General features: G+C 31.2%; 1 protein-coding gene across 5 annotated transcripts in view; it reads left to right on the top strand.

The window, feature by feature from the left end:
• Positions 1-509: 509 nt before the first annotated feature.
• LOC149789294 (eIF-2-alpha kinase GCN2-like) overlaps positions 510-19,411 on the top strand; it is a 39,624-nt gene continuing 20,722 nt past the window's right edge. Inside the window, exons 1-5 of one of the 5 annotated variants that reach the window (XM_089975498.1) lie at positions 510-665; positions 9,828-9,892; positions 10,336-10,482; positions 10,970-11,068; positions 11,643-11,939. In XM_089975498.1, the coding sequence (XP_089831624.1) occupies positions 583-665; positions 9,828-9,892; positions 10,336-10,482; positions 10,970-11,068; positions 11,643-11,935 (687 nt within the window). In that variant the 5' untranslated portion in view covers positions 510-582 and the 3' untranslated portion in view covers positions 11,936-11,939. Of the gene's footprint in view, positions 666-8,331; positions 8,795-9,827; positions 9,893-10,335; positions 10,483-10,969; positions 11,069-11,642; positions 11,940-19,411 lie in introns of those variants that run through there. The other 4 variants (XM_089975497.1, XM_089975500.1, XM_089975496.1 and 1 more) reach the window with 4 other exon arrangements.

Genomic DNA, 19,411 nt, shown 5'->3' with positions numbered 1-19,411 from the left:
TCGACGAGAGAACATATAAAGAAACACCAGAACAGTGCACAGAGAAACTTGTCCTATATCTGAAATGCAAAGCTGGACTGGACTTCATCACGAACGACACCAGCATCGCACAACGTCAAGGGAAATTCTTTGATGAGACAAAATAACAGTCATTTGCAAACTTGTATCCAGACAGAAAAGACTGAAGTCATCATAACACTACAGGAATCTGACATTTTAAGGCAATATACATTATATTTTTAACTACACTGAAGACTCATCTGTTCCAGTTAAATATATATATATATATATATATATATATATATATATATATATATATATATATATATATATATATATATATTGAACTTCTGTTTACCTTCCTTACATGGGAATCAAAGCAAATATTATTTGCTGGAAAGCCACAAACAATGCTCAAGTTTGATATTGTTTAAGAAAGGGAAGTAACTAGAATATGCTTAGTAGCTTAAAAACAACAACAACAACAAAAAAACAATTTGCTTTCGTTACCGTCTAAAAATAACATACTCGTAGTCTGGCTTACAAAACGGGTTTTAATCAGAGTCATTCAAACAATACTATATGACGTATTCCCTACTGCACAGCTGCACTTCCTGTGCATATTCACTTAGGACAAGCAGGTCACTGATGGATGCAATCACAAGGTAAAGTACAAGTCATACAAAGTCTATGTTCAGTACCGACTATAAAGGGTCTCAGTTTTTAACACTGGATTACATATACTTCTAATTGGCGTTTATTTACTTCTTTTTGACTGAAGAAAAATCCATATTATTTGCCTTTTCATTTTGTATACTGTACTGCCAAGGGACCAGTTACCGCCACTTTATCCAAGTTTCTCAACGCGTTATTAATAATTAGAAATATTTGAAAGTTATAATTCTATCCAATTAATCTCTACGTATTTTACGAATATTTCAAAAGAAAAATGTAATGAAAAACTTACAGTCATGCCTTACAGAATAACGTAAAGTTACCATAATAACGAGTCCCTTCTTTCGCATTGACAGTACCAGTTACCGCCAGTGCCGTTATTGACAATTAGAAATTGAGATATGATTTATTTCTGCATAATAACAACAAAACATTCATATTTCATGCCGCAGAATTCACTTTCTTCAAAAGGAAAATTCTACTTCACGTACAATTAGCAACCAACGCAACCGATAGTCATCATCTCGGTAGTTTTGACGGAAACCGACATTACGAATCGCGCATGCGTCACAATGACAACCAGGGCCCGGTATCACTAAACATCTTAAGTGTGATTTTCGACTCAAATTTTGAGATTTTCCTCAATATTTGAGATTTTTTTTCAAATCCGGTTTCACAATGCACAAATGAGAAAAATCTAAACTCAAAGTTGAGAACTGTCCCCATTTATCTGAGGTTATGGTTATGCTCCCTCAAGTGGAGACGCTCAAATATGGCGCTTGAACGACGTTATCGTCGACGTCATCAAAGGATTCGATTAGAAAGGAGAATTATAAGGGATAGAGGTAACCCAATGGACGTCGATGACACTGTTTTGTTCGCTCGCTATAGATTTACCAGGCTTACCATTTTATTCATCTTAAATACTGTTACTGAAAAACTTGATTCGGCTTTTACGAAGCGGAGCATGGCGTTACCACCCCTCCACAAGGTGCTTGTGGCCTTACGCTTTTTCGCCACTGGCGCTCACTTCAGGCTCATCGGAGAGTCGTTGGGTGTGAGTGTAGCCAGTGTAAGCAGATGCATATTTGAAGTGGCAAGAGCATTAGTGAGACAGGCAAAGAAGTTCATAGAATTTCCCAGGCATGAGGCAGCATCAGTTGTCAAGCAGGGGTTTTACAGGATTTCTGGTAAGGTATTTTCCATTTATTTTATTTTACTCAAAAAATTTTCAACAAAACGTTATTCGTGTTCATTATTAGCAGCATCCGCTCCATATACGTCATATGGCCATGACCCCTAGTAAAAACAGCTGATAATGTCGGATAATGAAGTGCCGTCAAACATGCGGCCAGCGGGATGATTTTAATTGGCCCGCCAGAGCTCTAACAGCTATAAACTCTTTGCTTTTGAGTTTTCTGCTGCAGATCTCGACATCAAGAAAAAAAAAAAAAACAGTGACCAATGGTATAAAATAGGTTGGACATTACTGTGATAGATTTTGCACAGAAAGAAACAATGCCAAATTATTTATTCATAGTTATTACTACGAAGCCTGCAATATGTGTTATTCGGTTACAAAGTAAACGAGTTAACTATAGGTAGGAATGTGCGATTAAAAAATAAATTATGTTAATACGTTTATACGGGCTTGACGGAATTGTTGTCAATATTATTATTAGTAATTAAATTAATTATTTATAAAATGTCAACATAGGATCCCTGATAATGAAATATTCATAGCACTTACACCAGAATAGTAACATTACATGTATACAAACATACAGGCGACACATTGTCCTTTTCTGTATATATATATATATATATATATATATAAACAAATTTGTAATACAAAATTTATTCAATTTTTGAGATTATCAAACATGGTGGAATAAATCACATTTGATGCTTGAAAGTTACATTAATATGTATCTTTAATACATCACATTTTATGATACATGCAGACATTTGTGACAAATAACAAAGACAAATTAAAGATAAATAATTATAGTTCATTTCAAAAATTGAGTAATATAATGTTGTTGTTGTTGTTGTGGGGTTTAACGCCATTTTTCAGCACACGATAGGCTATACATGGCGGCCAGTATTAATGGTGGAGGAAGAACCCGGGAAAGCCCCGGAAAGAACCACCGACCCTCGAGAAACTACTGGCAAGCTTTCTCACATACCCACATTGGCTGAATCTTAGACTCGAACCGCCGCAGACAGAGGTGAGATGGCAGTGATCCGTAACGAAGAGCGCTTTAGACCACTCGGCCACTCGGGGCCCCCAGTAATATAATGTAAGGCATTCATTAATGTAGTATCATAACACAATTTCATTTGTTAAAGGATATCTTATAGATTTTGATTAACTATACCAGTGAAGCGAATATAGTAGATAATTTATATACTTATAATCATAGATGTTCATAGAAGTGAATAGGCATGATTATATGTATAATAAAATGTCAAAATCAAGATGAAATTGGTCACTTTAGCAACAGGAATTAAAATTCAAATTCACATATACAATGTTCATGAAAAGTTAGGCTAATTATCAAAAAAATTTGGGTAAAGAATTTAGTACTTGATGCTTTCAATATGATTTAATCCATTATATTATTTGAGTTAGCTATCATTATGCAACACTTGACCCATTTCTGAACTGGTAATTTATCATGTAGATTAACATAATTCGTTTTTTTTTAAATTTCATAATAAACAAGAAAGTGACAACAAAATAATTTATTGCAGCATATACTGGATGTCCATAATATCAAATATTTTAAAAATAATTTATTTATTTTAATTGCAGGATTTCCAAATGTTATAGGGGCAGTAGATGGCACATTCATCAGGATTCAGGCCCCAAGTTCTAATGAACAGGATTATGTAAACAGAAAAGGATTTCATTCACTAAATGTACAGGTAATTAATAAAGGAGGAACATAGAGTGTAAGAGACACTTGGCCCCACAATTTACAAACATTATAATTGAAACTGCAATTATCAATAAATTGAACTAGTATGGGAAATTGGGAAATACACATAAAACATGGAAAGATAATTTATAAACTGTAATAAAGTTTGTGTTATCCTCCAAATCACATTATTTATTGGATTACAGGTACATTAAAAATGTAATATTTGTTATTATGTACATGTCAAATTTGTGAATTTAAATTGTAAATAAAGGACAATTAAAATAGATATTGATATAACATTGTATGTGCGATTTTAAACTTAATATATTACTTTTCAGATGACCTGTGACTACAGATTCCAAATAACAAACTGTGTAGCAAAGTGGCCAGGCTCTGTTCATGACTCAAGGATGTTCCGGGAAAGTAAACTATGTACTGCATTTGAGAATGGTAATCAATGTGCATGGATTATATATATATATATATTTGTGCACAAAAATCATTTCATAATATTGTTTTATTTTTTAGTAATTTTTTACCAAATTACTGGTGGTTATGATGTAGGTATAAGTTCAAAAGCACAGTTCATCAAACAAAAGTAGTATTTCTTATTGTCATGTTGAAATTAGCCTGATATATGGATATGTATCTCCTGGACACAAAATATATCTAGATGATATTGGATTATATAAATCATTGATCATAGGTATGGTGGTTGTATATTATGTAATCATACTGAGAAGCTGTCATTCAAAATTACAATAATTTATCCTATCAAGAGCAAACAAAAATTATTTTTACCTATAATACATGTTACTAATACGATTTTTTTTAATATGATGATAATTTTAGGTGTTAAATTTAATTTTGCTCAAATTTACCTTTTAATATCAAATATTAAATTTCAATTTTCAATAAAATAACCGATACTATATATCTGATATATAATTACTAATATTTTCAGGTAAATATGATGGATTTCTACTTGGTGACTCTGGCTATCCTTGTCGGAACTTCCTTATGACACCTTACAATGCAGCTACCACAACTGCACAGAAGAAGTACAATGATGCCTTATGTAGAGCCAGAGTCATTATAGAACAAACATTTGGCATCCTAAAGAGGCGTTTCCCATGTTTGCATAATGGAATGAGAGTTTCTCCTGATAAAGCTACCTTATACACATTGACCTGTGTTGTTCTTCATAACATAGGCATATACAAGGGGGACATCATTCCAGCTGATGATTTAATTGCAGATAATGAAGAAATATTTAATATTAATGATCCAGGGGATGGAAATGCTTTGCGTGATTATATATGCAGGACATATTTTTCATGAATTATTTTCTTTTAATTCATTTCCTAATTTAACTCTTCTATTATAGGTTTATTATTATATAATTGAAGACAATTCAGTATAAATATATGCAAAAAGCAAAAAATACATTATCACATTTATAACATACAGATGCACTGAAGACAATTATTAGATTATTTATTGTTCAATGAAACACATCTGAGTTGCTTGTTGAAGGAGAATTTCCTTTTTCAAAATAAGAATTTCATTTTTAAGGCTTAAATTTGCATCCAATTTTATAAACATTTCTTTCTCCTTCTGTAATTTAGTAATTTCCAAATCTAGTTTTATAATCTCTTTTTCAAGCTTTATGGTTTCCAATTCAATTTTTTTGTTTTCCAGTTTTAAGTCCTCTTCCACATCTGCATATTTATATGTTGTTTTAAATCTTTTGTTTCCTTGACGTACTGATACGATGGACACTGAATCTGGAAAGAAAATAATGTTGATGTGAATGAATGGAAACATATGAATAGGTTTTTAATTTTTTTTATTAATATGTGTGTTGAAAGGTAAATCAACATAGGACATAACAATTAGGTCAGATTATTTACACACTCCCACTGCATCAAATAAGGTAGTTGAAATATGGTAGGAAATTTATGTAATATTCTAATAAAATAATTCTTGAAAAAACATAATATTACCAATTTATTACCATGATTGTGAAATTAGCGTATTTATAATGTCAATATGTTTCATAATTATATACCAACATTCATTGAAATAATGAAAATCTGCTTCATATAGATTATAATAATATTTAAAACTATACTATGATAGAAACATACTGACATTGAATATTGTGGATGAATATCTTTTAGTGTCCTTGAGCTTTGGTAAGGGTGTGGTATAGAAGCAAACTTATTTTGCAAAAATCTTAATTTTATAACATTTTAGATTTCGTTATATTTTGAAACATTTGCTAAATATTTTCGTTAGTATAGTATCAGTTTTGATATTTTAATCAGTGGTAAAACAGTAAACATTTATTAGTTTTACTTGATGATAATGATTGATTGCTTGGTCTTGGCAATGGTTCAGATGTTACCTGCATGCCAGAACATTTAATTTTTCCCACCTCCTCCTCAAGATTTTCCACTGAAAGAAAAAGATGGATAAAAATTGTATTTAAAATCAATATTCTCTTGAAAAAATGACTATGATATGAAAATATTAATTTTATTAGATGTCATAATTTATGCAATGTATTTACAATTGGTATACATGATATAATTATTTTCAAAATGGACAAATACTATAATTAATATAATTAATTTGATGATAGATTATGATCATTACAATTGTATTTCACAATATGATGATACCATAATAAATATAATTCTTATGTATGATAAATTGTATTCACATTTTCTATTTAAATCTCATCACTTGTTAATAATGGTATAAATACATGTAGTATGTACCAAATAGTATTGATTTTATCAGTGACTGTTAATTAATTAAATAAATTTTTTAACTTTTCTCATGAGTGGAACATGAGAATATAAATGGAAATTGTAATATGTTATAGTAATTATGATACAATTACCATATATATGGATGTGCACTGAACATATAGTTTACCTTCCGTATCTAGACATGCATACAGACCACACATTTGTGGCCTTCCACCAAGTTGCTCCAAAAGAAGCTGTTGGCTTAGTGGTGGATCACTAGGTTTTGGCCCTCCTCCAGTTTGTGGCGTTTTAATTCCATCTAGCCTCTCTTTGGCTAAAAATTATATAATGAATAAGTTATTTGAAATTACGGACTATCTAACCAAAACAATATTTCAGGACTTGAAAAATTTAATGATAAAATTCAATTTTAATTATTTTTTTTTACAAAGATATTGTAATAATTGTCTGAACCAACACTCCTTAATGCAAAAGTGATGTACTATATACTGTCGGTAAAGTAGATTGATCATTTTTTTTAAATATGTTTTGGAGGGTGAATTATAGTAATTGGTGAGAACAAAATATTAATTTTTTGCAGAATCATTGTAACATGCATATACCCAATGCAACCCCTAAGTAGTTAAATAAAAATTAATTACTTAAATTGTATGCACCATTAAAGTCCATAACATTAGATATGTAATAAATATGTTCTGGTTCAATAAATTCATTCCATAATATTGGTTTTGCTCTTAATTTTTTATGTTCAATTACCTCTTTGCTTTATGTTGTCATATTGCTTTCTGCACTGAAGTACAGTTCTTCGCTCCGAGGAAATGCTAAAAGAGGGAACAAAATTTATTAGGATATTGACCTTAAGATGTATCTTGATTGATTGTTTAAAGTACTTATAAATGTTACACTAACTATGATTATATTTTCATGATGTAATTATAATAAATGAATAGTCAAATATATAATCATGAATAATAATCAATGGCAAATTTTTAAATTAAAAATTCTAGATAATTTTACTTTATGATTCCAGTAATACAGTAACATCTCTCTTGAAAGACCAATCCTTCTACCAGTGAAATATGATCACTCAAGACAGGTGTTATCTCTTAACAAGCTATTACTTACTATATAATTATTTAATCTTTTCATCAAGAATATGCTTTTCCATGACAGGCGGTCTCACATAGCAATGGTCATAATATACAGGTTTTACTGTATTAATATTGGCAACTCTTGTACAGATAAAATAACATTTAAAAAATATGATCTATTGTTAATTGAATAATATGGTATAGTAACATCCTACAATATGGCCGGTCAATTGGTATTGAAATATTCAAGGCTTGATGTAATTTTCTGCAAATTGTCAACTTTTGTATGCTTATCATTTGTAAACTGGATGGCCATGAGTTATTAATTTAGCTTTACTAGTTTTAATTATTGTAAATGCTTGAATTGCTAATGTGTATGCTAAGTTAAAAATGCACAGATGAATTGCACTATTTCAAAACAAGTCAATACCCATGTGCTCACATATAATCTGTATATCCTTAAAATCAATATTACATGTATTTTTCATTATAACACCTTGTTTTTTTTAAATTAAAGTCGATGATATGTGTTCCTATCCACGACAAATACAGAAAAAGATGAATATGGCGATACCGTAGAACCCGCAATATCACAGGAAGCAATTACACTGTTAATTTTAGTAATTGACGTATGTAACTGATACCCATTTTCGAGTCAACACATACACATACATCTGGTAATATCATAATTTAGTCAATTATAGTAAGTTTCAATAAGCGATAAATTATATTTAGTTTTTAAAATGTTGGAATAATCCTTACGCATTAACAGCATCTGCAACTTCAACCCAGGCCCATTCCTTGTCATAGTGTGTAACTCCTGGCCCCGATTTCACTAAACATCTTACTTAGTTTGAGGAAATTCTATACCTCAGATCTGTTGAGTTTTTGCCGAGCTGAGATTTTTCTCAGGTACCGTTTCACTATGCTTCCTCATATCAACACTTGAGGATCCTCTACTAAGGACAAAGTTTGAGATTGGTTATTACAATCTTAAGCGACCACACCGGAAGACTCTCTACCTTGGAAGTTACGCATATGATCATCACCATGGATTAGCGTGCTAACTCCCGCTAACTGTAAGTATTATTGTCGTCTGCTTTGAGTTTTCTTGTTCTAGGTAGATGTCAGTTATGGAGCACAAAGAAAATATGAAAAGATCAGGGAATTGGACCGAAAAGGAAAAAATTTTACTTGTTCAGAGTGTTTTAGAAAGGGAAAAGGTTCTTTTTGGAAAACTAAAAGGTTGTGGTGCGGTGGGTGGAGTTACACACTATGACAAGGAACGGGCCTGGGTTGAAGTTGCAGATGCTGTTAATGCGTAAGGATTATTCCAACATTTTAAAAACTAAATATAATTTATCGCTTATTGAAACTTACTATAATTGACTAAATTATGATATTACCAGATGTATGTGTATGTGTTGACTCGAAAATGGGTATCAGTTACATAGGTCAATTACTAAAATTAACAGTGTAATTGCTTCCTGTGATATTGCGGGTTCTACGGTATCGCCATATTCATCTTTTTCTGTATTTGTCGTGGATAGGAACACATATCATCGACTTTAATTTAAAAAAAAAAAAGGTGTTATAATGAAAAATACATGTAATATTGATTTTAAGGATATACAGATTATATGTGAGCACATGGGTATTGACTTGTTTTGAAATAGTGCAATTCATCTGTGCATTTTTAACTTAGCATACACATTAGCAATTCAAGCATTTACAATAATTAAAACTAGTAAAGCTAAATTAATAACTCATGGCCATCCAGTTTACAAATGATAAGCATACAAAAGTTGACAATTTGCAGAAAATTACATCAAGCCTTGAATATTTCAATACCAATTGACCGGCCATATTGTAGGATGTTACTATACCATATTATTCAATTAACAATAGATCATATTTTTTAAATGTTATTTTATCTGTACAAGAGTTGCCAATATTAATACAGTAAAACCTGTATATTATGACCATTGCTATGTGAGACCGCCTGTCATGGAAAAGCATATTCTTGATGAAAAGATTAAATAATTATATAGTAAGTAATAGCTTGTTAAGAGATAACACCTGTCTTGAGTGATCATATTTCACTGGTAGAAGGATTGGTCTTTCAAGAGAGATGTTACTGTATTACTGGAATCATAAAGTAAAATTATCTAGAATTTTTAATTTAAAAATTTGCCATTGATTATTATTCATGATTATATATTTGACTATTAATTTATTACAACTTCATCATGGAAATATAATCATAGTTAGTGTAACATTTATAAGTACTTTAAACAATCAATCAAGATACATCTTAAGGTCAATATCGTAATAAATTTTGTTCCCTCTTTTAGCATTTCCTCAGAGCCAAGAACTGTACTTCAGTGCAGAAAGCAATATGACAACATAAAGCAAAGAGGTAATTGAACATAAAAAATTAAGAGCAAAACCAATATTATGGAATGAATTTATTGAACCAGAACATATTTATTATACATCTAATGTTATGGACTTTAATGGTGCATACAATTTAAGTAATTAATTTTTATTTAACTACTTAGGGGTTGTATTGGGTATATGCATGTTACAATGATTCTGCAAAAAAATAATATTTTGTTCTCACCAATTACTATAATTCACCCTCCAAAACATATTTAAAAAAAATGATCAATCTACTTTACCGACAGTATATAGTACATCACTTTTGCATTAAGGAGTGTTGGTTCAGACAATTATTACAATATCTTTGTAAAAAAAAATAATTAAAATTGAATTTTATCATTAAATTTTTCAAGTCCTGAAATATTGTTTTGGTTAGATAGTCCGTAATTTCAAATAACTTATTCATTATATAATTTTTAGCCAAAGAGAGGCTAGATGGAATTAAAACGCCACAAACTGGAGGAGGGCCAAAACCTAGTGATCCACCACTAAGCCAACAGCTTCTTTTGGAGCAACTTGGTGGAAGGCCACAAATGTGTGGCCTGTATGCATGTCTAGATACGGAAGGTAAACTATATGTTCAGTGCACATCCATATATATGGTAATTGTATCATAATTACTATAACATATTACAATTTCCATTTATATTCTCATGTTCCACTCATGAGAAAAGTTAAAAAATTTATTTAATTAATTAACAGTCACTGATAAAATCAATACTATTTGGTACATACTACATGTATTTATACCATTATTAACAAGTGATGAGATTTAAATAGAAAATGTGAATACAATTTTATCATACATAAGAATTATATTTATTATGGTATCATCATATTGTGAAATACAATTGTAATGATCATAATCTATCATCAAATTAATTATATTAATTATAGTATTTGTCCATTTTGAAAATAATTATATCATGTATACCAATTGTAAATACATTGCATAAATTATGACATCTAATAAAATTAATATTTTCATATCATAGTCATTTTTTCAAGAGAATATTGATTTTAAATACATTTTTTATCCATCTTTTTCTTTCAGTGGAAAATCTTGAGGAGGAGGTGGGAAAAATTAAATGTTCTGGCATGCAGGTAACATCTGAACCATTGCCAGGACCAAGCAATCAATCATTATCATCAAGTAAAACTAATAAATGTTTACTGTTTTACCACTGATTAAAATATCAAAACTGATACTATACTAACGAAAATATTTAGCAAATGTTTCAAAATATAACGAAATCTAAAATGTTATAAAATTAAGATTTTTGCAAAATAAGTTTGCTTCTATACCACACCCTTACCAAAGCTCAAGGACACTAAAAGATATTCATCCACAATATTCAATATCAGTATGTTTCTATCATAGTATAGTTTTAAATATTATTATAATCTATATGAAGCAGATTTTCATTATTTCAATGAATGTTGGTATATAATTATGAAACATATTGACATTATAAATACACTAATTTCACAATCATGGTAATAAATTGGTAATATTATGTTTTTTCAAGAATTATTTTATTAGAATATTACATAAATTTCCTACCATATTTCAACTACCTTATTTGATGCAGTGGGAGTGTGTAAATAATCTGACCTAATTGTTATGTCCTATGTTGATTTACCTTTCAACACACATATTAATAAAAAAAATTAAAAACCTATTCATATGTTTCCATTCATTCACATCAACATTATTTTCTTTCCAGATTCAGTGTCCATCGTATCAGTACGTCAAGGAAACAAAAGATTTAAAACAACATATAAATATGCAGATGTGGAAGAGGAGAACTTAAAACTGGAAAACAAAAAAATTGAATTGGAAACCATAAAGCTTGAAAAAGAGATTATAAAACTAGATTTGGAAATTACTAAATTACAGAAGGAGAAAGAAATGTTTATAAAATTGGATGCAAATTTAAGCCTTAAAAATGAAATTCTTATTTTGAAAAAGGAAATTCTCCTTCAACAAGCAACTCAGATGTGTTTCATTGAACAATAAATAATCTAATAATTGTCTTCAGTGCATCTGTATGTTATAAATGTGATAATGTATTTTTTGCTTTTTGCATATATTTATACTGAATTGTCTTCAATTATATAATAATAAACCTATAATAGAAGAGTTAAATTAGGAAATGAATTAAAAGAAAATAATTCATGAAAAATATGTCCTGCATATATAATCACGCAAAGCATTTCCATCCCCTGGATCATTAATATTAAATATTTCTTCATTATCTGCAATTAAATCATCAGCTGGAATGATGTCCCCCTTGTATATGCCTATGTTATGAAGAACAACACAGGTCAATGTGTATAAGGTAGCTTTATCAGGAGAAACTCTCATTCCATTATGCAAACATGGGAAACGCCTCTTTAGGATGCCAAATGTTTGTTCTATAACGACTCTGGCTCTACATAAGGCATCATTGTACTTCTTCTGTGCAGTTGTGGTAGCTGCATTGTATGGTGTCATAAGGAAGTTCCGACAAGGATAGCCAGAGTCACCAAGTAGAAATCCATCATATTTACCTGAAAATATTAGTAATTATATATCAGATATATAGTATCGGTTATTTTATTGAAAATTGAAATTTAATATTTGATATTAAAAGGTAAATTTGAGCAAAATTAAATTTAACACCTAAAATTATCATCATATTAAAAAAAATCGTATTAGTAACATGTATTATAGGTAAAAATAATTTTTGTTTGCTCTTGATAGGATAAATTATTGTAATTTTGAATGACAGCTTCTCAGTATGATTACATAATATACAACCACCATACCTATGATCAATGATTTATATAATCCAATATCATCTAGATATATTTTGTGTCCAGGAGATACATATCCATATATCAGGCTAATTTCAACATGACAATAAGAAATACTACTTTTGTTTGATGAACTGTGCTTTTGAACTTATACCTACATCATAACCACCAGTAATTTGGTAAAAAATTACTAAAAAATAAAACAATATTATGAAATGATTTTTGTGCACAAATATATATATATATATAATCCATGCACATTGATTACCATTCTCAAATGCAGTACATAGTTTACTTTCCCGGAACATCCTTGAGTCATGAACAGAGCCTGGCCACTTTGCTACACAGTTTGTTATTTGGAATCTGTAGTCACAGGTCATCTGAAAAGTAATATATTAAGTTTAAAATCGCACATACAATGTTATATCAATATCTATTTTAATTGTCCTTTATTTACAATTTAAATTCACAAATTTGACATGTACATAATAACAAATATTACATTTTTAATGTACCTGTAATCCAATAAATAATGTGATTTGGAGGATAACACAAACTTTATTACAGTTTATAAATTATCTTTCCATGTTTTATGTGTATTTCCCAATTTCCCATACTAGTTCAATTTATTGATAATTGCAGTTTCAATTATAATGTTTGTAAATTGTGGGGCCAAGTGTCTCTTACACTCTATGTTCCTCCTTTATTAATTACCTGTACATTTAGTGAATGAAATCCTTTTCTGTTTACATAATCCTGTTCATTAGAACTTGGGGCCTGAATCCTGATGAATGTGCCATCTACTGCCCCTATAACATTTGGAAATCCTGCAATTAAAATAAATAAATTATTTTTAAAATATTTGATATTATGGACATCCAGTATATGCTGCAATAAATTATTTTGTTGTCACTTTCTTGTTTATTATGAAATTTAAAAAAAAAACGAATTATGTTAATCTACATGATAAATTACCAGTTCAGAAATGGGTCAAGTGTTGCATAATGATAGCTAACTCAAATAATATAATGGATTAAATCATATTGAAAGCATCAAGTACTAAATTCTTTACCCAAATTTTTTTGATAATTAGCCTAACTTTTCATGAACATTGTATATGTGAATTTGAATTTTAATTCCTGTTGCTAAAGTGACCAATTTCATCTTGATTTTGACATTTTATTATACATATAATCATGCCTATTCACTTCTATGAACATCTATGATTATAAGTATATAAATTATCTACTATATTCGCTTCACTGGTATAGTTAATCAAAATCTATAAGATATCCTTTAACAAATGAAATTGTGTTATGATACTACATTAATGAATGCCTTACATTATATTACTCAATTTTTGAAATAAACTATAATTATTTATCTTTAATTTGTCTTTGTTATTTGTCACAAATGTCTGCATGTATCATAAAATGTGATGTATTAAAGATACATATTAATGTAACTTTCAAGCATCAAATGTGATTTATTCCACCATGTTTGATAATCTCAAAAATTGAATAAATTTTGTATTACAAATTTGTTTATATATATATATATATATATATATATATATATATATACAGAAAAGGACAATGTGTCGCCTGTATGTTTGTATACATGTAGTGTTACTATTCTGGTGTAAGTGCTATGAATATTTCATTATCAGGGATCCTATGTTGACATTTTATAAATAATTAATTTAATTACTAATAATAATATTGACAACAATTCCGTCAAGCCCGTATAAACGTATTAACATAATTTATTTTTTAATCGCACATTCCTACCTATAGTTAACTCGTTTACTTTGTAACCGAATAACACATATTGCAGGCTTCGTAGTAATAACTGAATAAATAATATGGCATTGTTTCTTTCTGTGCAAAATCTATCACAGTAATGTCCAACCTATTTTATACCATTGGTCACTGTTTTTTTTTTTCTTGATGTCGAGATCTGCAGCAGAAAACTCAAAAGCAAAGAGTTTATAGCTGTTAGAGCTCTGGCGGGCCAATTAAAACCATCCCGCTGGCCGCATGTTTGACGGCACTTCATTATCCGACATTATCAGCTGTTTTTACTAGGGGTCATGGCCATATGACGTATATGGAGCGGATGCTGCTAATAATGAACACGAATAACGTTTTGTTGAAAATTTTTTGAGTAAAATAAAATAAATGGAAAATACCTTACCAGAAATCCTGTAAAACCCCTGCTTGACAACTGATGATGCCTCATGCCTGGGAAATTCTATGAACTTCTTTGCCTGTCTCACTAATGCTCTTGCCACTTCAAATATGCATCTGCTTACACTGGCTACACTCACACCCAACGACTCTCCGATGAGCCTGAAGTGAGCGCCAGTGGCGAAAAAGCGTAAGGCCACAAGCACCTTGTGGAGGGGTGGTAACGCCATGCTCCGCTTCGTAAAAGCCGAATCAAGTTTTTCAGTAACAGTATTTAAGATGAATAAAATGGTAAGCCTGGTAAATCTATAGCGAGCGAACAAAACAGTGTCATCGACGTCCATTGGGTTACCTCTATCCCTTATAATTCTCCTTTCTAATCGAATCCTTTGATGACGTCGACGATAACGTCGTTCAAGCGCCATATTTGAGCGTCTCCACTTGAGGGAGCATAACCATAACCTCAGATAAATGAGGACAGTTCTCAACTTTGAGTTTAGATTTTTCTCATTTGTGCATTGTGAAACCGGATTTGAAAAAAATCTCAAATATTGAGGAAAATCTCAAAATTTGAGTCGAAAATCACACTTAAGATGTTTAGTGATACCGGGCCCAGCATCATAATAGGGTTTGTATCAAAACCTTATTTTATTTAAAACTTAAAGTCGATATCATATACACCACTTACACTTACAGTAATTATTTGCTTTGTACGTATAACTTCTTAAAAACTTAATCTTTTCTTCATCATTTAAGAATTACATCTTCATTATCAGTGATTGGAAAGCTTAAAACAGCTTTATATATATATAGAGAGAGAGAGAGAGAGAGAGAGAGGGTTGTATATATTTGTAGGTTGCACATACCGATAAATTCTATATTCCAAAGGCTCCCTCTCTTTCCTCCAGTAGTTTACAAACAAGTTAACAAAAAGTAAAAAATGAACATTTAAATTGTCAATTGAAACATGTATTAAATGTGCATTTCCTTCAATTTAATTTGATTTTGTAGAGCAGTAGGTACAAATAAAGTAAGTTTCATCAACATTTTCCTCATCTGTTAAACCAACACAGGCCAGGTGGTACCATTTCTCACATAAGTCACAGCAAATCCAATTTACATTTGACTTATCATCAATAGTAGGTGGTTCGGCCTTGTTACATATCCCACATACATCGTTCTTTTTTTTCTTGCTTGATGATTTTCTCCCCTTTCCATAGTATTTTCCTTTATATTCTTTCTCTACTTCTCTCTGTTTCTTTCTTTCCTCTCTTTGTATTTTCCTGCATTCAATCTCTTTTCTTCTTCAGTTTTGTTAAGAAGATGCTGATAAAATTTATCACTAGTTATCACTCTTGCCTCAGTGATGCATCTTCTTTTTGCTGTTTGGGGCTTTGCAGGTACTGGGGGGAAAAGATCAGACAAAGCTTCGGGAATAATGCCTTCCTTCACTAATGGATTACCACCTAAGTAAGATCCACACTTGTCACAAGAATAATTGGATGCAGATGATGAAGTTGTAATCAAAGATGTTGAAGGTTTTGCTTCTATACATGTGGAAGTATTCAGATCTGGATATTTTAATGCGACAGTTTGGGATGATGTCAATGGGAACTGGCTAGAGTTGACTTTGAAGATGAACTTTTAAAATAGATGGTTTTGAGATGACCCCTGTACTAGGAATAACTCATGACAAGAGTTACATTCGTATAGGAACGCTGTGCTACATCATTTGTTGGTGCGGTCATAGTAGTGTAAGTTCGAGAGATCCTTTGGTGTGTATATTATAAACAATGACTTTCAAGTGGATATTTTATTCTTGGAGGATACATTTATGGATGAATAAAAGTTTTTAAAACGTTTCATTAGAAATGTCGTCTGCATGGATCTGAGGTCCCATATCCAATTGTTTTGTCATAGAGCTTACGTATGTACTAAAGTGACATTTATGGAAAAAAATTACCCCCCCCCCCATGATATTTACATAATCGAATTTAGGTCACTGGAGTTCACCAGTAATATTTTTCTTACCTTTATAGCTGGAAATTATTTTTCTTCACTGGAATGAAGGAAACTGGCCTTGCAAAACTATCTTTATGCAGGAACGTAAAAAAAGCGCACGTGAGCACGAGAAATATGACGTTGGCGGTAAGTGGTCGCTGGCGGTATCTGGTCCCCATGCAGTACACGTCTAGAGAAATTCTTACGACAAAACCAGTGTTCAAGTACGTGGACAGTTTTGCACAAGGTTAACAAGAAGGTTTAATCCAGTAAACACCAGAGTAATTAAATGTTTCATTCTTCATTACGATTTTCAGCAAGCTGTTTGGTAAGACCCTTTTTTAATTTGTATGTTTTGTGCCTGTATGAACCGAAGGAGAAACAAAAATTAGCATTAGTACTATATAGTTTATCCGACATCCGCAGAGAAATTTAATGTGTCATATATTTGCCAGCTATGCTGACGCGATGCTGATCACACCAACAACTAGGTCAACGTGATCATATCATGCATTCGGTGTATAATAAGTAATACTGTGAATTTTAAAAAAAAACTATGACTTTATAAGACTCTGAAATATAATGCTGAAAGTTCGATCGATCTAACATGCAGGAGAGAGAGAGAGAGAGAGAGAGAGAGAGACTGTCGTCGCAAATGTTCGTCCGGGTTGCACTTTGTAACATTGTTGCACATGCCAAGATGAGTTGATTACTGTAGCGGGACTGCATGGCTGATTCGGCTTCAAGATTAGACAAGCTTTGGATTCAGAGGCGTTGCTCCCATATAACAAGAGCATGCAAAGGATAGGGGACCACGAATTATGTTTTTACACGATATCACAGGGGCTGGTATCGTTGCTTTACAATTGAACTGTCATACATGTACTATATAATAGTTATACGATACGAGCTCCTGTGCTATAGATTAGGATCATCGGTAAGCTTTGGTACAAGGGTCCAAATATCTTAGCTTCGCCACTGTTTAGATCTCGGCCTATATTCGTATTTCACTGTTTCTATGGTTTGAATGAAATCGGAGCATGAGAGAAAAACCGAAAGAAGTTCATATTTTCTTCAGTTTTGCTCTTATCTTTCGTAAAATGAAGCTGCTGAAACTAAAGCCGGCGTTGGAATTTAAACACATGATAAGCATCCTTTTTGGACGAATTTATTGTGGACAAGACCCTGATTCAGCACTTCCTCTCCCCCCGTTATTTAACCTCTAAACATATTTTGGCCTTCATCCGTCAAACTTTCTAGCTGCCCGCTACATGCTAACCCCTCACCCCCCCCCCCCAAAAAAACAATAATAAAAATTATGCAGGCATCACATTCCGTTTTGTTCTTGAAATCATTTAATTTCATATTATGTCATTTCATTTAATACCACGTCATTTGGAATCTGAATTCATCATTTCATTTGTTGGGTTAAATCATTTCATTTAATACCACGTCGTTTGAAATCTAAATTTATCATCCGGTTTTATTCTTTAAATCATTTCATCCGAGACCACATGATTTGGAATCTGGACTTATCATTTCAGTTGCTGGTTTAAATCAGATGATTTCATATTACATCATTTGATCAATGTAATTTTGATGGTGACGACTGCCCATTAATACACAATATAAATTGTTAAATGTCACCAGTGTGCAAAGTTTATTTGCAATATCGGCCTTCTTACTGTCTCAGCGCTTAAATTAGCATTTATAAACTTTGTTAAAATTTAAGTCCAAGTAAATAAATCTTGCCTCATTGAACTGTCAAGATTTGTGGGTCTCAAGAAAATAAGAGCATTATTCAGTTTTCTTAAGAATAAAATTATTCAAATTTTTCGAGATATGTATTTAATTTTTAAAAAACGGGAACGTTTTGTGTAGGCTACTAGGAGATTTTTTTTATATAGCTCATACTCTGCTGTAGCTATATCGTTGAAAATAATTTCCACTTCACATTCCATGGAATAAAAAAGATAATACGGATAATAAAGCGTATCATGGAAAACTATGGATTTACACTTATTATCATTTTATAAATAAAATAGTCAAGATATTTAACTTGAGATAATAAATATATATTGCACTTTTTAATTGATTTTGTTTCAAGTTGGGGGATTTCAGCCTTGCGTTTTTGTTTAAAACATTAAACCAATGCGAACTTTCTGTTCTTAAAATAAGAAATTAGAAGGTAAGTTAGGTATGTAGCCATGCACATCATAAACGATTTCTTTGTCATACACCTATCACACGAACAACGGTATACTAACATTGTTGGCAACTGTTGCACGAGTATTATACATTTTATTTAGTTAACCCTTGCGAGCTCAGGGATGTACAGTGGACCCGACGTGTTCTCTTGTATGTCGTCAATGCAAGTAGGAATCCAGGTGGGTCAGCAGTTAGCGTGCTAGACTCTTAGCCAGAACGGCTCGTATTTGAATCTTTTCAAAGGATCAACCCAGGTCGGCAACTGTGGTATGTACTTGAATAAAGTACTTTACTTTATT

This window comes from Sinohyriopsis cumingii, chromosome 11, assembly GCF_028554795.1.
Source record: "Sinohyriopsis cumingii isolate HCF-2022 chromosome 11, ASM2855479v2, whole genome shotgun sequence".
In the NCBI taxonomy this organism is placed as follows: domain Eukaryota; kingdom Metazoa; phylum Mollusca; class Bivalvia; order Unionida; family Unionidae; genus Sinohyriopsis; species Sinohyriopsis cumingii.
Note: the sequence above shows the minus strand (reverse complement) of the source record. Positions and strands in the feature narration are given on the sequence as shown.